The 17,426-nt window shown below is 41.9% G+C and overlaps 1 protein-coding gene across 1 annotated transcript in view; it reads left to right on the forward strand.

Annotated features, from left to right (window-relative positions):
* LOC120913907 (rho guanine nucleotide exchange factor 3-like) overlaps positions 1-17,191 on the forward strand; it is a 47,050-nt gene extending 29,859 nt beyond the window's left edge. Inside the window, exons 7-12 of the mRNA XM_040324248.1 lie at positions 628-724; positions 2,589-2,665; positions 7,981-8,238; positions 10,834-11,004; positions 12,063-12,252; positions 16,336-17,191. Coding sequence (XP_040180182.1) covers positions 628-724; positions 2,589-2,665; positions 7,981-8,238; positions 10,834-11,004; positions 12,063-12,252; positions 16,336-16,574 — 1,032 coding nt within the window. The 3' untranslated portion in view covers positions 16,575-17,191. The remainder of the gene's footprint in view (positions 1-627; positions 725-2,588; positions 2,666-7,980; positions 8,239-10,833; positions 11,005-12,062; positions 12,253-16,335) is intronic.
* The last annotated feature ends 235 nt before the right edge of the window (positions 17,192-17,426 follow it).

Here is a 17,426-nt window from a genome sequence, read left to right on the forward strand (position 1 = left end):
AATACAGTAAAACCTTGGTTTGAGAGTAACTTGGTTTGAGAGCGTTTTGCAAGACAAGCAAACTGTTTTAATAAATTTTGCCTTGATATACAAGCGATGTCTTGATATGAGTAGCGTCATGTCACAACTGAGTATAAAAAAGAGAGGAGCCTCTAAGTGTAGCAATATGGTTACATTTAATGAAGGTACAACATTTAGCAACTTATTGCTACACTTAGAGGTGCCTCTCTTCCCATTTATACCCTGTAAAAAAATGCTTTTATACAAGTGCTTTGGATTACAAGCATGTTTCTGGAACGAATTATGCTCGCAAAGCAAGGTTTTACTGTACCTCTTAAAGAGCTACTGCTATTACAGCGCCCTTATAAATCAAATTGGTGCTTCCACTACTGACTGCTGGGAGCCAAGGGATGCACAGCAAGTACTAAAGGGCCTCCAGTTTGCCCCCAGGTTTTTATATAAATCTTTTGCTGGTTTAACCTGTGTCGAATTAGTTCCACCATCCACAAGTTGGATATGGAGTTTCTTTGATATATGTTGGTACTGTTGACCCCTCTGTAAAGTCCCTCGCCTTTCCTGTTCCTGCAGTGTAGAACCTGCTCACCATTCCTTGTTTAATTCTTCTAGAACTACTATGAGCCCATGCTAAAACTGGCGATCATGAGTGAGGAAGAGCTGAACCAGATATTTGGCATCCTGGACTCCCTGCCCGCATTGCACCAAGGTGAGATGGTTATTAGATATACAGTACTGGTGGTTTGTACATTTGGACACTGGAGGAAATGCAAACGGTTGGTGTCATTAGTTTAGGTATAAATTAATAGCATGCCAACAATTTTAGCAGATTGTCATGGAGATCACCTCTGCTGTCTCTTGTATGTTTAATAATGTATTATATACTGTGTAACGGTCAGGGGTTAACGCCATTACGATATTCCATTCCACCAACCCAAGACAGCTTCCGACACTCCACAATCCAGCAGACAGGACCCATTTGATTTTCCCCCAGAATAACGAGACACAGCTCTGTTCTCTGGTTCCACACAGACAGATTTTAATAGTAAACTCATGTTTCTTATATACAGTTAAAAAGCATGCTGCAGTAATCAAATGACACACTCCACCCACAATATCACACAATGGGTGCTAACGAGTCCCCCTCAATCCACATCTTAGACAGACTTTCTGACTCCGCAATAAGCTATTATCACCTGCTACGCAATACACATTCCTTTAGTGAACATAAGTCAGACATCTGACCTTTAGAGTGCGTTAACTCACAACACATATTAGCATCAATAGAACTTTCACACAATACAGGGTTAGTTAGCATAGCACCATGAAATATCTTAGGAGCCAGACTTAATTAACACAATACACAATAGAATGCAATCACAGCAAGCTTTCATCACTAAAGCCAGGTAGCTGGAGGTGATTAACATCAATTAACATCTCAACAGTCTATGTTCCACATTGAAGGAGACACTCTATTGACCTGTTGTGTTCAGAATGAACAACTTGTAATATTTTAAGATATCCTGCAATATATGAATTATCATTACTGTCCATCTCATGTAATCCATGATATCAGTTCTCAGTCATCCTATGCCCCTAGTGGACATAGGATGACCCTAGACACAAGAGTCATTGGTAAAGCTGACACAGGAGTATCCCACATCCTTCAAGAGCCTCTTGTTTCCCATGGGCCATACTGTTACTACATAGAGAATAATAATCTCTGGAAGAGACCACCTTACAGAACAAAATTAAATTGCCACTGGACACAGTGTCTTGAATAAGTATTCATACCCCTTAAAATTTTCCACATGTCATGTTGCAACCAAAAACGTAAATTTATTTTTTCGGGATTTAATGTGATTGTTTTAATTTGTTTTACAAATGCATATCTAAAAAATGTGGGTCCATTTGTATTCAGCCCCCTGAGTCGATACTTTGTAGAACCACCTTTCACTGCAATTACAGCTGCAAGTCTTTTTGGAGATGTCTCTACCAGCTTTGCACATCTAGAGAGTGAAAGTTTTGCCCATTTTTCTTTGCAAAATAGCTCAAGCTCTGTCAGATTGGATGGGGAGCATCTGTGAATAGCGATTTTCAAGTCTTGCACAGATTATTAATTGGATTTAGGTCTGGACTTTGACTGGGCCAATCTAAAACATGAATATGGTTTGCCTTAACCATTCCAATGTAGCTCTGGCTGTATGGTTAAGGTTTGCAGTTGGGCCATACTCTATCCATGTTCGGATGATGGATTGAACAATGCTCCGTGAGATGTTCAAAGCTTTTTTTCTCACCCCCATAACAGGAAGTACTTGAACAAGGAACTTCTTATTTGTTAATCAAAGTTACAGTTTTAACATTCGTTAATTATGTTCAAATGCTGAAGCTTACATGAGATTTTAGCAGTTGGTTTGTAGATCTACTTTGTCTATTTTGGATGGATAACGTTAATGTCTCATAGAGATGGAGTTTAATGGAATTGAAATATTCTCTGTGAAGCTATCTGGCAATGGGATTTTTCTATTCACTAGGAGAAATTATCTATGAGAAGACCTCTCCTTTTATTCCAGATCTCCTAGACCGCCTGCTGAAGTTACGCCGTGAGGATGGAACAGTAAATCTAGTGGGGCCAGCAATGCTAGAATGGGTGAGCATAATCTCAGCCTGGTAACACTGCACCAATCGAGTTTCCAGCGCTTCATTGTGTGATAGTTACACTGACAATGAACAAACACTGTTTTAAATCAAATTCTTAATATGTCTTTCAAATGTCACATATGATAATAATGATTGAATTATTTAAGTTGCATTGAACGAGGCATTCCAGGTACCTGTCTTTATAATCCAAAATTTTAACCCCTTAGCGCCGACCGTACACACATATGCGGTCTTGGCTTTAAGGGGTTATACTGGAATAATGCATGGAGCTGCAGGCCTCATCTCAGTACCGTAGGCTCTTCAAGGATAACAACCGATGTGGCTAAAAGTCACTCGGCTGTTCCCCCGAAGGAGCAAGAGTCAACGTCCTTGCTGCCTTCTGCCGCTCTTTCCAGACCTCCCGCCCCACTAGGAGACACGATCCGGCACTTCTGCCGGCTAGAGGGAGACTGAAAGGAAGCCTGGAAACTGCTTCCTTCCTGTCTCCTTTGTGTAAACACAGAAGCAACACCACGACATCACTTCCGGTTTACTCGGCTGCCAATGGAGCCATTTAAAAAAATAAATGACGGTATTCAGAATTGCCGTTTTTGGCGATCTAAATACTTTGAAGTGCAAAAAGAGTACCTATCACCACCTATTACTGTTACTGTTTAAAGTGACAATATAAAAATAAAAAAAAACAAGATTTTTTTTTTAATCGTCCCAGCGAGCTCGCGCAGCAAAGAAAACGCACACTTAAGTCGCGCCCGCATATGTAAACGGTGTTCAAATCACACATGTAAGGTATTGCTGCAATCATCAGAGCAAGAGCAATAATTCTAGCATTAGACCTCCTCTGTAACTCTAACCTGGTAACCGTTATTTTTTCTGAAAGCGCCGCCTATGGAGATTTTTAGGTACCGTAGTTTGTCGCCAGTCCACGAGTGTGCGCAATTTCAAAGCATGATATGTTGGGGATCTATTTACTCAGCGTAACATCATCTTTCACATTCTACAAAAAAATTGGGCTAACTTTACTGTTTTGTTTTTTTTTTTTTTTTTCAATTCATGAAAGTGTCTTTTTTTCCCCAAAAAATTGCGCAAATACAGTGTGACATTAAAATATTGCAATAATCGCAATTTTATTCTCTAGATTTTCTGCTAAAAAACATATATCATGTTTGGGGGTTCTAAGTAATTTTCTAGCAAAAAATACGGATTCTAACTTGTAAGCAACAAATGTCAGAAATAGGCTTAGGTATGAAAGGGTTTTTAAGGATCCAATTCCTAACCTGTAGTTTGGATACGGGGAGGCAGTTGGTAATGTTAATCTGGCCACACTTTACCATTATCTATGTAATGCAACAGGCCTGCCTGATTGGATATACAGGTAGTGCAGAATTATTAGGCAAGTTGTATTTTTGAGGATTCATTTTATTATAGAACAACAAACATGTTCTCAATGAACCCAAAAAACTCATTAATATCAAAGCTGAATATTTTTGGAAGTAGTTCTTTGTTTTTTTTTTAATTCTAGCTATTTTAGGGGGATATCTGTGTGTGCAGGTGACTATTACTGTGCATAATTATTAGGCAATTTAACAAAAAAAAATATATATACCCATTTCAATTATTTATTTTTACCAGTGAAACCAATATAACATCTCGACATTCACAAATATACATTTCTGACATTCAAAAACAAAACAAAAACAAATCAGTGACCAATATAGCCACCTTTCTTTGCATGGACACTCAAAAGCCTGCCATCCATGGATTCTGTCAGTGTTTTGATCTGTTCACCATCAACATTTCGTGCAGCAGCAACCGCAGCCTCCCAGACACTGTTCAGAGAGGTGTACTGTTTTCCCTCCTTGTAAATCTCACATTTGATGATGGACCACAGGTTCTCAATGGGGTTCAGATCAGGTGAACAAGGAGGCCATGTCATTAGTTTTTCTTCTTTTATACCCTTTCTTGCCAGCCACGCTGTGGAGTACTTGGACGCGTGTGCTGGAGCATTGTCCTGCATGAAAATTATGTTTTTCTTGAAGGATGCAGACTTCTTCCTGTAACACAGCTTGAAGAAGGTGTCTTCCAGAAACTGCCAGTAGGACTGGGAGTTGAGCTTGACTCCATCCTCAACCCGAAAAGGCCCCACAAGCTCATCTTTGATGATACCAGCCCAAACCAGTACTACACCTCCACCTTGCTGGCGTCTGAGTCGAACTGGAGCTCTCTGCCCTTTACCAATCCAGCCACAGGCCCATCCATCTGGCCCATCAAGACTCACTCTCATTTCAGCAGTCCATAAAACCTTAGAAAAATCAGTCTTGAGATATTTCTTGGCCCAGTCTTGAAGTTTCAGCTTGTGTGTCTTGTTCAGTGGTCGTCGTCTTTCAGCCTTTCTTACCTTGGCCATGTCTCTGAGTATTGCACACCTTGTGCTTTTGGGCACTCCAGTGATGTTGCAGCTCTGAAATATGGCCAAACTGGTGGCAAGTGGCATCTTGGCAGCTGCACGCTTGACTTTTCTCAGTTCATGGGCAGTTATTTTGCGCCTTGGTTTTTATAAAAGGTTCTTGCGACCCTGTTGACTATTTTGAATGAAACGCTTGATTGTTCGATGATCACGCTTCAGAAGCTTTGTAATTTTAAGAGTGCTGCATCCCTCTGCAAGATATCTCACTATTTTTGACTTTTCTGAGCCTGTCAAGTCCTTCTTTTGACCCATTTTGCCAAAGGAAAGGAAGTTGACTAATAATTCTGCACACCTGATATAGGGTGTTGATGTCATTAGACCACACACCTTCTCATTACAGAGATGTACATCACCTAATATGCTTAATTGGTAGTAGGCTTTCGAGCCTATACAGCTTGGAGTAAGACAACATGCATAAAGAGGATGATGTGGTCAAAATACTCATTTGCCTAATAATTCTGCACTCCCTGTAGAGTGAATGGCCCTCATTTGACATATGATCTAAAGGAAAGTTTACAAAAATTGTACAATCAGATTGTAACATGTGGCCAGGCGACATTTCACCTAGAAGTAGTAATTAATTTGTGTGGAAATAGAGCCTTAAACCATGTAACAGATTATTTTATCTTCTAGGATGAGAACTAATGAGGGATATATGTTGGGGGGCGCAGGCAGACATCCCAAGATGGGTGGGCATAGAACTATGGTAGGGAAATCTAGCCAATAGAGATGAGTGACTCAACCCCCCAGACTCCATTTTTAACTGAGATAATACTGTTGAATTTAATAATTTAATCCGTGTATAAGTAACTGCAATCCTTTAATGTACATGTGTCGAACACAAGGCCTGCGGGCTAAATCTAGCCTGCCAGGCCTATCATGTGGCACTTTCACTCAGGGGTCTTTTTAGCCAGAACATAGCAGACCTTAGTTCCGCCACCCCCGGCTCTCACCTTCCGCTCACCACTGTCACTTGTAGATACAGAAGCCTTCTGTGTTAACAAAAAAAACTCTTCTGTCGGCAGCCCACTGCTTTACAGTTCCATGCCTGCCCTGCACACACTTACAGCTGTTCAAGGTGGGAAGAGATGCTGATCAATGATCTCTCTGTAAGTGCTGGGAGGTACTTTAGCTGGGCCGGGTAGGTGAGATGCGAAGGAGCTTTTTGGTTTGGGGGGGGTGAGGAGAGATGAGGGCTGTGGCGGGAGATGTGTGCAGACGTGGGGAGGGGTACCTCACATGTGTAGTTTGAATACGGTTTTCATATGCGGGCACGACATACGTATGCGTTTGCTTCTGCACGCAAGCTCAGCTGGACGGGGCGCTTTAAAAAAAAAAAAATATATATATATATATATATATATATATATAATGTAAACAAACCCTTGTAATAGAAAAAAAGTATGACAGGACCTCCTTAAATGTGGGATCTGGGGCCAAAAAGACCTCAGGTCTCACATTTACATGTAAATGCAATAAAATATAATAAAAAAGTGTGTGTTTTTTGGTTTTTCTGCAAATTTTTTTTAACAACTTCCCCCTAAGACCATTGGGCGGAAGTGACATTTGATGTTGCTTCCGTCATCCAATGGTGTGGAGCCGAGCGGGGGCCATCTTTCCCGACAGATCCGGTAAGCGGCTGAGACGACCGGAGCGCGGCGGGAGGGGGCTTTCTCCTGCCCCTGATTAAAAGTTATCTTGCGGCGAATCCGCCGCAGAGACCACTTTTATCTTAAAGAGGACCGTCTGTCGTTGAAGAGGATACAGGGGCTATGGCAGCTAACTGAAGTGGAATACCGTTATGGCAGCAAACGGCTGATGTACAATGACAGCGGGCGGTCCGCAAGTGGTTAAAATGCAGATCAATTTATAAACCTTTTGAAATGCATTTTTTGGGATATTTTTGTTCTGTCCCCCACTGGTATAATAAACCTACCAATAAAATTATAGACCGATCGATCATTTCTCTTTCAGTGGGCAAATGTGCAAAATCGTCAGGGGATCAAATACCCTTTTCCCTCACTGTAAATTAAGTCGGTAAGAAATGAATTTAAACATGCTCCTCCTCACTCCATGATGATCTCGCCCCCCAACTTCCAATATACTCGTGTCTCAAATTTGGATTACATGGAAAAGAAAGGCGGATACATAGTGAGTGAGAAACTTATATAGCGCAACACATGCGAACTGAATCGCCTCTGGGCGCTTAGTATTCATTCCCTGAGTAAACTTTTTTGCCCTCAGAAGAGATGGGTTTTGATTTTTCTTCTGAAGGCCAAGTAGTTCACCTCCAGTCGGATGCTGGTTGGTAGAGCCTTCCATATTTAGGTCCTTGGACTGCAAATTTTTATTCAAAAGGACCACACAATAAAAATCCACTTACAAAATTAAAAGACCAATGCACTTGTAAAATCACATTAGCCGGCTCACTACTGTGCAACGATGGCGGCACGGGCCTGGCTCTTCCCTTCCAGATGAGGAGGAAGCTGCACCATGCTGTGTGTGTGTGTGTGTCTATGTATGCACATAAGGCTCAGGGCTCAGGCACATAGGGCTCAAAAGCACACCGGCCATACTTGTGTCCCCAAAGAAAGTGGCTTGCTATGGTGGCAGACTTAGAGCCGAGGGTGCCGGTGGGTGACCCCAGAAGAGGAGGTTTGGGGCTGCTCTGTGCAGATAAGTATAAAAAAAAGTATTTAAAATTGCACTTTACAAGTCTTTATGAGTCTGCTAGGCAAATAGTTAACAATGGCAGCCTCTGCATTGCTCTCATTACTCTCTTTAACACAGGTCACTATTACTCTTTTGTTCCATTAAATAATAAAAAAAATTCTCTGCAGTTTCCTCATCTCCAGTCCTACAAGACATACTGCTGCAATCAAGTGTCTGCCAAGACCCTGCTGGACCACAAGAGGAGGGGCCAGGCTGTACACAACTTCCTACAGCTGTGCCAAGAATCGGCCTTCAGCCGTAAGCTAGATGTGTGGAGCTTCCTTGACCTGCCCCGGAGCCGATTGGTGAAATACCCACTTCTGCTGAAGGAGATATTGAAGCACACAATGGTGGATCACCCAGACCATGGACCCCTAAGTCAGGCTGTGAGTAATGCACATAGAAGTGCCCCATCATTTATTTCCAGGGATGTTTCAAGATTTTTGAGAGCTAAATACAATGCTGTGAAAAATTGTTTTCCCCTTTCTGATTTTTTATTTTTTTTTGCATTACATTACTTGTACATTACTTTGTTTTTTAATCTGTTCTTGAGTTTTTTTTAGATTGTGGCATGATGTGTGGCTTTTTGTGATCTGTTAGCATGCTTCACTTTGTGAGACGGATTCTATTTATGTGATTTCTTGATTCAGCAGGTCTGGCAGTAATCAGGCCTGGGTGTGGCAAGTGAAATTTAACTCCGATTTCCCAAAAATGTTGGTTAATCACAGTTCATGCATGATTCAGCATGGGAGGGGGCAACTACTTTTTCACATAAGGCCAGACAGCTTTTTCCCCCCTTAATAAATGAAATAATAATTTAGAAACTGCATCTTGGATTTACTCAGGTTATCTTCGTGTAATATTAAAATTAGTTTGATCTGAATTATTTAAGTGTGAGACATATGCAAAAATATAAGAAATCAGGAAGGGGCAAATACTTTTTCACAGCACTGTAGAATATACAGGATTATCTACAAATCCCCAAAACAGTTTAAAATCTACTGCTCTAAACATAGTCATTTTATCTTCTAGCACATTTTTGAGGAACAGGAGCAAATAGACAAACACAAAAAGAACATACAAACTGCATGCAGACGGGGTCATGATGGGATTTAGGTCTAGGACCTCTGCAATAAAATACCACAGTGCTGAACCCTAAGGCTGCATTCACACCTGAGCGTAGCGTTTTGCCGCGATTTTTGGCAGGGCTAGGGTCACCAATGTTAAAAAGCAAAAAAACGCACAAATCTGCCTAAAAAAAAGTCCCAGAACTTGTTTGAGCTTCAGGCGTTTTGGAACTTCTGGCTTCAGGCGTTTTGTAGTGGAGATGGGAACCATCTCCATAGAGAATAATAGATTTTTTCCCCTCCAGAGTTTTGTAGCTTCAGGCTTCAAACTACAAAACGCTCAGGTGTGAATGATGTCTAATGCAAAGCACTGCTCGCTACTTTCAGTCAGTAAAAAGTTAGCATGAAGGAACTGTAGATAACTGCAACACCTCTGACCTTAATAACATACAGAGCAGGCCCAGGCACTATGTGGTGTTGCAGATACTGTCATGCAACCGTACACACGAGCAGTTTTCCCATTGGAAAAAAAACTAATGGTTTTTCCGACGGAGTTCCACTCAAGCCTGCCTTGCATATACACAGTCACACAAAAGTTCGGTGAACTTTTGACTGGCAAGAACGCAGTGAGGTAAAAGACTATGACGAGCCGAGAAAATTAAGTTCTATGCTTCTGAGTATGCGTTGGACTTTTTCACGTCGGAATTTGTACACACGATGGGAAATTCCGATCTGATTTTTTCCTGACGGGGGGGGGGGGGGGGTGCTGGGAGAGAATCTGCTCCCTATCTTTTTCCAGCAGTTTTTCCATTGAAAAAAGTCTGATGAAGCATACACACGGACAGGATTCCCGATCAAAAGCTCTCATTGGACTTTTTCCAATGGGAAAACCGATCGTGTGTGTATGGGGCATAATTGATACTAGGGTTCTTTTCACTGCGGGAGCCACTAATCCTTGGAAAACGCTGAAACTTTCCAAGTCGCATTCTGCTGGTGGTTCAGCTGCCAATAACACATCTCTTATTAATATAGTGCAGGTATGTCCAAAGTCCGGCCTGCGGGCCAGTTGTGGCACGCAGCCTGGTTTTATACGGCCCCCACTTGCAATTTGCTTTTATCACTTTTGTGGCCCCCAAGCTCCGCACAGGGTAAAGATGAGCTTGGTTTTAAAAATATATATATTCACCACAAACAGCCACAAAGGTAGAAGAATTATTTTTGGGCAGTGTATTTGTGCTTGGACGAACACACTTTCTCTGAATTTTAATGGTTCAAAGAATGTCAGTCAAAATGGTCGGCCCTCACACATGTTCACTTCATCAAATCTGGCCCTCTTTCAAAAAAGTTTGGACACCCCTGATATAGTGGGATGCTAAAAGGAGACAGATTCAAAGTCAGAGAGGCTGAGTCCACAATTGCAGTGTGCTTGAGATCCAACTTTTCTATGTAATAATAAATATACCTGTATGCATCTCGGTGTCTGATTTTACTGGATATTGTACAAGGGCTGTAACATTCGCTATATCACTGCAGAAAAAGGCAAAATCTACCACTTATTAGGGGTAAGATTTCCTCACCGGAGTTCCCATTTCCTTAATCCCCTATCTGTCATTTTCACTTCTCCTGCTACATAATGTAAAATAAACTAAAAATCCCAAAGAAGCAAGACCCCTTAATTTAATGTGAACAATGGGAGAATGTGGGAACACAGGAAGCTTGGCAAGTCAGCACTTGCAAAATAGTAGGCAGTTCATATTTTGTAGACTGACCCTTAAAAATGCCAGCAGCAGGCTAATGACTGATGTCCCTTGCAAATCTCTGAACAATGCCACCTCTGCAGATATTTCTGTGCTTTATGTCTTTTAAAGAGAAATCTAATGAGCATTATTGCTAAATTGTCCATTCTCTGTTTAGGTGAATGTCATTCAGACTATGATAAGCCAGATAAACAGCAAAGCTGGGGAGGCAGAGTGTGAATATTATAAGAAACGGTTGTTCTATCTGTACGAGAATCAAAATGAAGAGGATGTGTCACGTTCTCGGATCCTGCATTGCCATGGAGAGCTGAAGAACAACAAAGGCCAAGTGAGTATGATTGTCGGTCTTCTATTAGGAGGAATGGGTGGAAACTCACATCTGCCTGGCACCATTAAAGTGGTTGTAAAGCTTACATGAAATAGGAACAAAGCATATCCTTCAATTGTGTGTTCTCTCGATCTAGATCTCCAAGTGTCTTTTCTGTCTGCTACCTTGTTCATCTGCATCAGTCACTTCTGACAAGTTTTTCTGATACCAAGAGGTAAAAAGGTGACAGAGGAGGGAGCTCCACACACAGCCTGTGACTTACGCCCTATGTTCCTGTGTGAAGGGGGATGTTAGTTCAGACACAGGGAGAACAGGAAAACGCCATGCTCTGATGGATGTCCTACTGGAAGTCAGTGGCATATGGTGGGCACCTCAACCCCCCACTGGCCACCAGCCGGTCCGGCACTTACCCCATCTAGGTGAGGGGGATCCGAGCAGCGGGCATTTGGGCAGCAAGTAATAAGGGTTGTCATTCAGACAGCGGGCATCCAGGTCCTGAGTCCACTCCTCCTCACTTCTGCTGTGTGTCTCCTACCCTTCTCCTAGGCGTCCAATAGGTCTCAAACCCCCTTCCTGGATCAGTGTTACAATAGCGAATATTCAGTCACTATTTTAACACATCTGGGTGTGGGCTGTGAGCGCACTCTCTGTGCCCTGAGCCAACCTTATTTTGAAGCCTATTGGAGCTCTAATCCGTGCTTCAAATAAAACACCCCCCGCTATAGGAATTCATGCGCCCGGCGTCCTGCGGGGGGCTCTCTATAAGGGTTCCCTCAATGGTTGGGCCTCCCCTGCTGGAATTTGAACCAAAGACCCCGGAACACTTTAGATTATTAACTTTGTAGCCACCATGCCCCACTTAGAAACCCACAGCATGCAGATTTTGTTTGCTGAAGTCTCATCCTGTAAAATCTGAGTTACAGTTGGCTGCTTTTTATTTCTTTGTCTATATTCTAAAAAAAAAAAATATATTAGAAACATTTTACAGGATTGTGAAAAGTAGTATTTTTTTATTTAGGAGCAATAAGTTTATATTTACCCATGTTCTTTCTTTCTAGAGGCTTCACGTCTTCTTGTTTGAGAGCGTTTTGGTCCTAACACGCTTAACGACCCACAATGATCAGCCTCAGTTCCAGGTCTATCGTCAGCCCATCCCTCTACCAGAGTTGGTGTTGGAGGACCTCCCTGACGGTGAAGTGCGAGTTGGTGGCTCCATCCGAGGAGCTTTCACGGCAGCCAGTGACCGGGGTACTGGTTCACTGTTTAACATCTCCAGCTATGTTGGTTTCTCCACCCTAATAGTCAGATTTTAATCACTGTGCACCAGAAATTCAAAAGAAATTTGATTGCTGTGGAAAAAAAAAAATCACTGCAAAATTCTTATCCTGGAGTCCATCAAAAGACACGTAAGGTTTTTAATCTTTGCATTATACTGCTGCCCAGTGGAGGATTGGACACTGGCAAAAACTGCAGGTCAGTCCAGCATGCCTCAGTTCAGTAGTAAAGCATTTGGAACTGCATGATCATATATACAGAGGGGTGGGACTTGTGTCCCACCAAGTTAAGGATTTTAAAGCGAGTACAAAAATCATATTTGTTTTTCTTGTCCACTGAAGGACACAGAAAGTATTAACCTTTGAATAGTTAAAAAGCAGTCTGAAAGGTGTGCAACACTGCAAAGAAATAGGCCCAGGAAAAAAAAAAAAGAACGGAGCAGCTCAAAGCTGCCTGAAGGACCTTATGCTTGAAGCTGGCATCAGATGAGGTCTGAACCTTTACCTAGTAGAACTTGGAGAACATGCAAACAGAAGACCAGGCAGCAACCTTGAAAATCTTGGAAACAGTTGCCTGATGCTGAAAAGAAGCACTCGGAGATCTAGTAGAGTGATACCATATTGATGGATGATGATGATCTGCCTAAGCTGATGCACCCTTTCGGATCCATTTAGGATGACAAAGGGAATCAATCAGTCAGCTTGAATTAGGTAGTGGCTGAGAGGCTCACACAGCCCAAATCACTTCCAGACAATGGAGGGATATTTCCTTTTGGTGAACTGGATGTGCAATGAGTGATGAAAGAACAATATCCTGAGTGAAGGGAAAGGTAGAAACTACCTTGGGCAAGAATCACAGGCTCAGAGACAGCCCTGCCCCTCAGGACCTAGGTTTCAACAACCATGGCGTTAAAGTCCGTGACTGTGAAGCAGGATGGCAAATTAATGCTTGGGACAGAAGAATCTGAAAATCTGGCAGGACCCACGGAGTGTGTGCCAGGAGTTTTGCCAGGTTAGCCTACCACATTCGCCTTGGCCAGTCCAGAGTAATGGGGAACACTGAAATACCCTCCATCTTGATCCTCGAATGCATACCAGAAAGTTTTGTGGGAGGAAAGGCATAGATCAGGGGGGTGTGCAGATACCACAAAGCCACTGCTTCTGCAAAGAGTCCCTGTACCTGCAGACAAACTTATCCAGGTTGTTGTTGAACCTGGGGGAAGTGTATGTCCAGCATTCCCCACTTGTGACATAAGTCCTTGAATTCTGGCTTTAGGGACCACTTCTCTAGGGCTCAGGGACATTCCTAGCTGGATGATCCAACGCTGCAAAGAAAGTCAAGCCCCCTGCACCAACAGGGTACCCAGAATTCATCCCTAACTTGACAAGCTCAAGCTGGCACCCATTATGAGGATCTTCCAGAAGACAGGAAGGAAATATTTCTGCTATTCCAGAACCAAACTCCTGATCCACCAGGCCAGTGCCAAACAGAATGTTGCAATGTAGAGGTCAGGACTAAAAATCATAAAATGGGACTGCCTCAAAGAAGGCTAAAAGCAGAGTCTCGGATGACTTCTGGATTGGAGAGCTTGGATCTGAGATTGAAGTTTCTCTTATGGGATAAGCACTCTGACTTAAAGTGGTTGTAAAAGCAGAAGGTTCTTTATCTTAATTCATTCTAATACCAGCCACCACTGGCCTTGAGGTTTGGGAACAGCGAGTAGATTAGAGAAAAATTATTGAAACTTTTGTGCCACAGAAACTGACAATGACACTTTGGTCCGGAGATTTAATTGAAGATCTGCAAACTTGTGTGGTAACATAGGAAGTTTGGAAGTGAGACAATGAGGAAGTGGTAGGGAAAATGTCAATTTCAAGGCAAGGCAAACCACCTCCTGCACCTAATTGTCTAAGAAGCAATCTGTCAAAGTGTCTGCAATGGTTAACAAAAGTTTCCCCACTCTGAAAAGTGCAGATGCACTTTTATGCAGAGGAAGGTTTGTCTGAGCATTTAGCAGACTTCAAACTCCAGACATTGAGGGTGAAATGAGACCCAAGCTTGGGTGGAGGTCTGGACATGGAGAGTGTGAGAGTAGAGAAAATAAAGGAAGTTTTCCTGACAAATGAGAGGGAGAAGACTTTGCAGTCAAATTTTTTATTTTTTTTGGCTTCTGCTGAGGAAGGTGGGTACACTTGCCACCAATAGCATCCTTGATAACATATCAAGTGTAGATCAGAAGAGATGTCCACAAAGGCCACCAGGATCAGATGCTTCTTAGACCCACGTTCCACAGTACAGCACCTTAAAGTCAATCTCCAGGGAAATGAGAAATCCTATCTTGCAGTTTAAAAACTCCTCCTTTTAAGGGATCTTGCCCCGTCAGCCATGGTTTGGCAAAGTAAAGTCACAGCTAGGATTGGATGAAGATTAAAGCCCGCCAAAGAAAACAAAGCTTTAGAGAAGGCTTCCAACCACTTATCTATTGGTGCCATCTCTATAGTAGTCACTGTGTTAAGGTAGGACATTGCTTGGTCCCCAGTGGGGGTAGACCGTTTTTTCCAAAATCCTTTCCAAATGGGTATAAGACTAATAAGTGCTTCAGGAGAGAAAATGGATTGTCCAGGTGTTTCCAATCTATATAAGGACAATTGGAACCGCAGGTGCAATGGGAAATATTTGCAGCTTTAGAGGGCTGTCAGGGATTTAAGACTGGAGACAGCACTACTAGATGCAACAGGCTGGATCTTTAGTTTCAGAGTGGTGTGCACCAACCACATCAATGAGAGCTGAAACAGTCTCTTACCAGTGGACTGACCGGGTCAACAAAAAAGAGAATTGTGGTCTATAAAGTACTGCATGCAACCAGTCACATTCAAAAGTGCTAAAGTGGATGACAAGATAAACTCTAGGAGCAGCGGGCAACAGAATTTGAGGCTGCGGCCATTGGCACCATCAGGAGTAACTTTTCAATTAAAGTTCAATCCAAAATAATGTAAGGCACAGCTATGATGACATAGGGAACTTAGATTAATATTTAACTAATTGGCTAAATTTCAGAAGTGTGGCTGCATATCTTTTAGAATGTAAATTCTAACAATTCTGTATGGTAAACTCAAAGCTGATCTTCAGGCAAACAACTATATACACAGCTGAAATACAGTACACATTTTATGAACTGTCATACCATGCAAAGAATTTCTAATTATTTTCAGACAGTCCTATACTCCAGGCATTCCACAGCAGCTCATTGAAAATTACTCTGCTTACTACTCAAGTTAACAAATGCCCAGTGTTAGGCCCCGTACACACGACCGAGTGTGTTTTGCCCGTCGAGTTTCTCGGACGTGTGTACGGGGCCTTAGACTGACAGCCTGGGATGCCACCTCTCAATTAAATTTTGTTTTTCCACGGCATTGCAAGAAGATCCTATAAACGCACCATACAGGAAGTTGTAATATACTTACGTTTATATTACAACAAATATAATATGGCTATATGTGCTAATGACACAAATTTTACAACATTCCAATTCGAAAGGAGTTGATCACTAGGTCAACGGCTCCCGAATAGGAACAGCCATAGATGGATTGAAATTCAACCAGTCCCTGCTGCAGCAGCCAAATTTTGATCCATCTATGGCTAGCTTAATACAGTCATAGCAACTCCCAGCCCCCATTTTGTGATTGGACAGTGAATAAGCAGTAGCAGATTGAGGAGTCCACTATTTTCGCTCTCTCCCCCCTGTTCACTGTCAGCACTTAACACTACAGAGGACACCTACTGGTTTCTAATACTGCCCCTCTCTTTTCAAACATAAATGCTGCTGTATAGGGAATTAGAGGAGGCTGAAATTTGGGAACTTACACAAATTTTAGTACAAATGACTATGAACTCATAACAGCATTATTTGTTTTTTGTCTATGCCTCGAGTTCAGAAATGATTTTAGCCGGATGGAGTGTGGCATGTCAATCTGGTGCTATAATCTATTGCTGGGCAAGGGAAAGAAAAACTATGAACCACAGCATGATTTGACATAATTGTTTTTCTTTAAACAGCCAAAAACTTTTTTCGAGTGAGTTTCCGGGACCGATCCAGAGGCCAAGCTCACACGCTACAAACCAACGACTCCTTCAACAAACAACAATGGGTCACCTGTATCCGGCAGGCCATGGTGGCAAGCAGAGAGCAAAATAGCAGCCCCCTCCAGGCACAGGAGACTTCTGGTACTCTTATAGACATTTCTGACCTGAGCCTCAATTGCTATGAGGAAAGCAAGAAGATGGAAGATGGGTGAAAGGTGAAAAGGCAACTGTGCTTCTCTGGTATGGAAATGTGGTCAGTAAAGAGACGATTTGATAGATCAGACTATTGGCAATGACCTGCAATTCTAATGAATGAAGCTGAAACCTCAAGACTGTTAAAAAAAACAAAAAAAAAAGAACTTATAGATTTTACCCATTTCAAGTCTATATATTTTTATACATGGTTTATAAGCGTGGTTTTAATATTCTGATAAAGACAAGTGATTATTTTCTGGTTGCTCTCTTATACTGAAATGTTTCTGCAGTGGGCTTTACAGAAGCTGATCTTTCATCTTAAAAATCGTATTAAAACATGCAATGTGTTATAAAGCTGGCCATTAACATTTTTATGTATACCAATAACTAAGAAGAACTGACCACTTTATTTACTGTTGCAAATAGTGAATTGGTTTCATTTTATAAGAAATCAATAAATGTGATTGCAGATTGCGGACTACAGCAAAAACATTGGAGTTTGTGTGTCTGCTCACACCTAGCCTGTTCCAAGATTCATATAGCAAATGTTTCAAAGCTTAGGCTGACCATACATTATTCAATTTTCTTATTCAATTTCCTATAGATTTACCTTCAACTATGTAGTGCAAGGGCCTGCCTGATTGCATATACATTGAAAATGTTTAGGTTTGACCTCATATTAGATGGTTTTGGTAAATCTAAAGGAAAACTGTCAAAAAAAATTGTATGATGTATGGCCAGCCTGGGTATCTTTTCCTTGCAACAGAAGTATTAAATAAAAAGGTCTGTTCAGTAGAAAACAATTTCCAGCAGAGGTACGAATATCATGTACCTGTGGCGCATTTTTGCGTGTGCCAAACTGCATGTTG

Source organism: Rana temporaria, chromosome 9 (genome assembly GCF_905171775.1).
Source record: "Rana temporaria chromosome 9, aRanTem1.1, whole genome shotgun sequence".
In the NCBI taxonomy this organism is placed as follows: domain Eukaryota; kingdom Metazoa; phylum Chordata; class Amphibia; order Anura; family Ranidae; genus Rana; species Rana temporaria.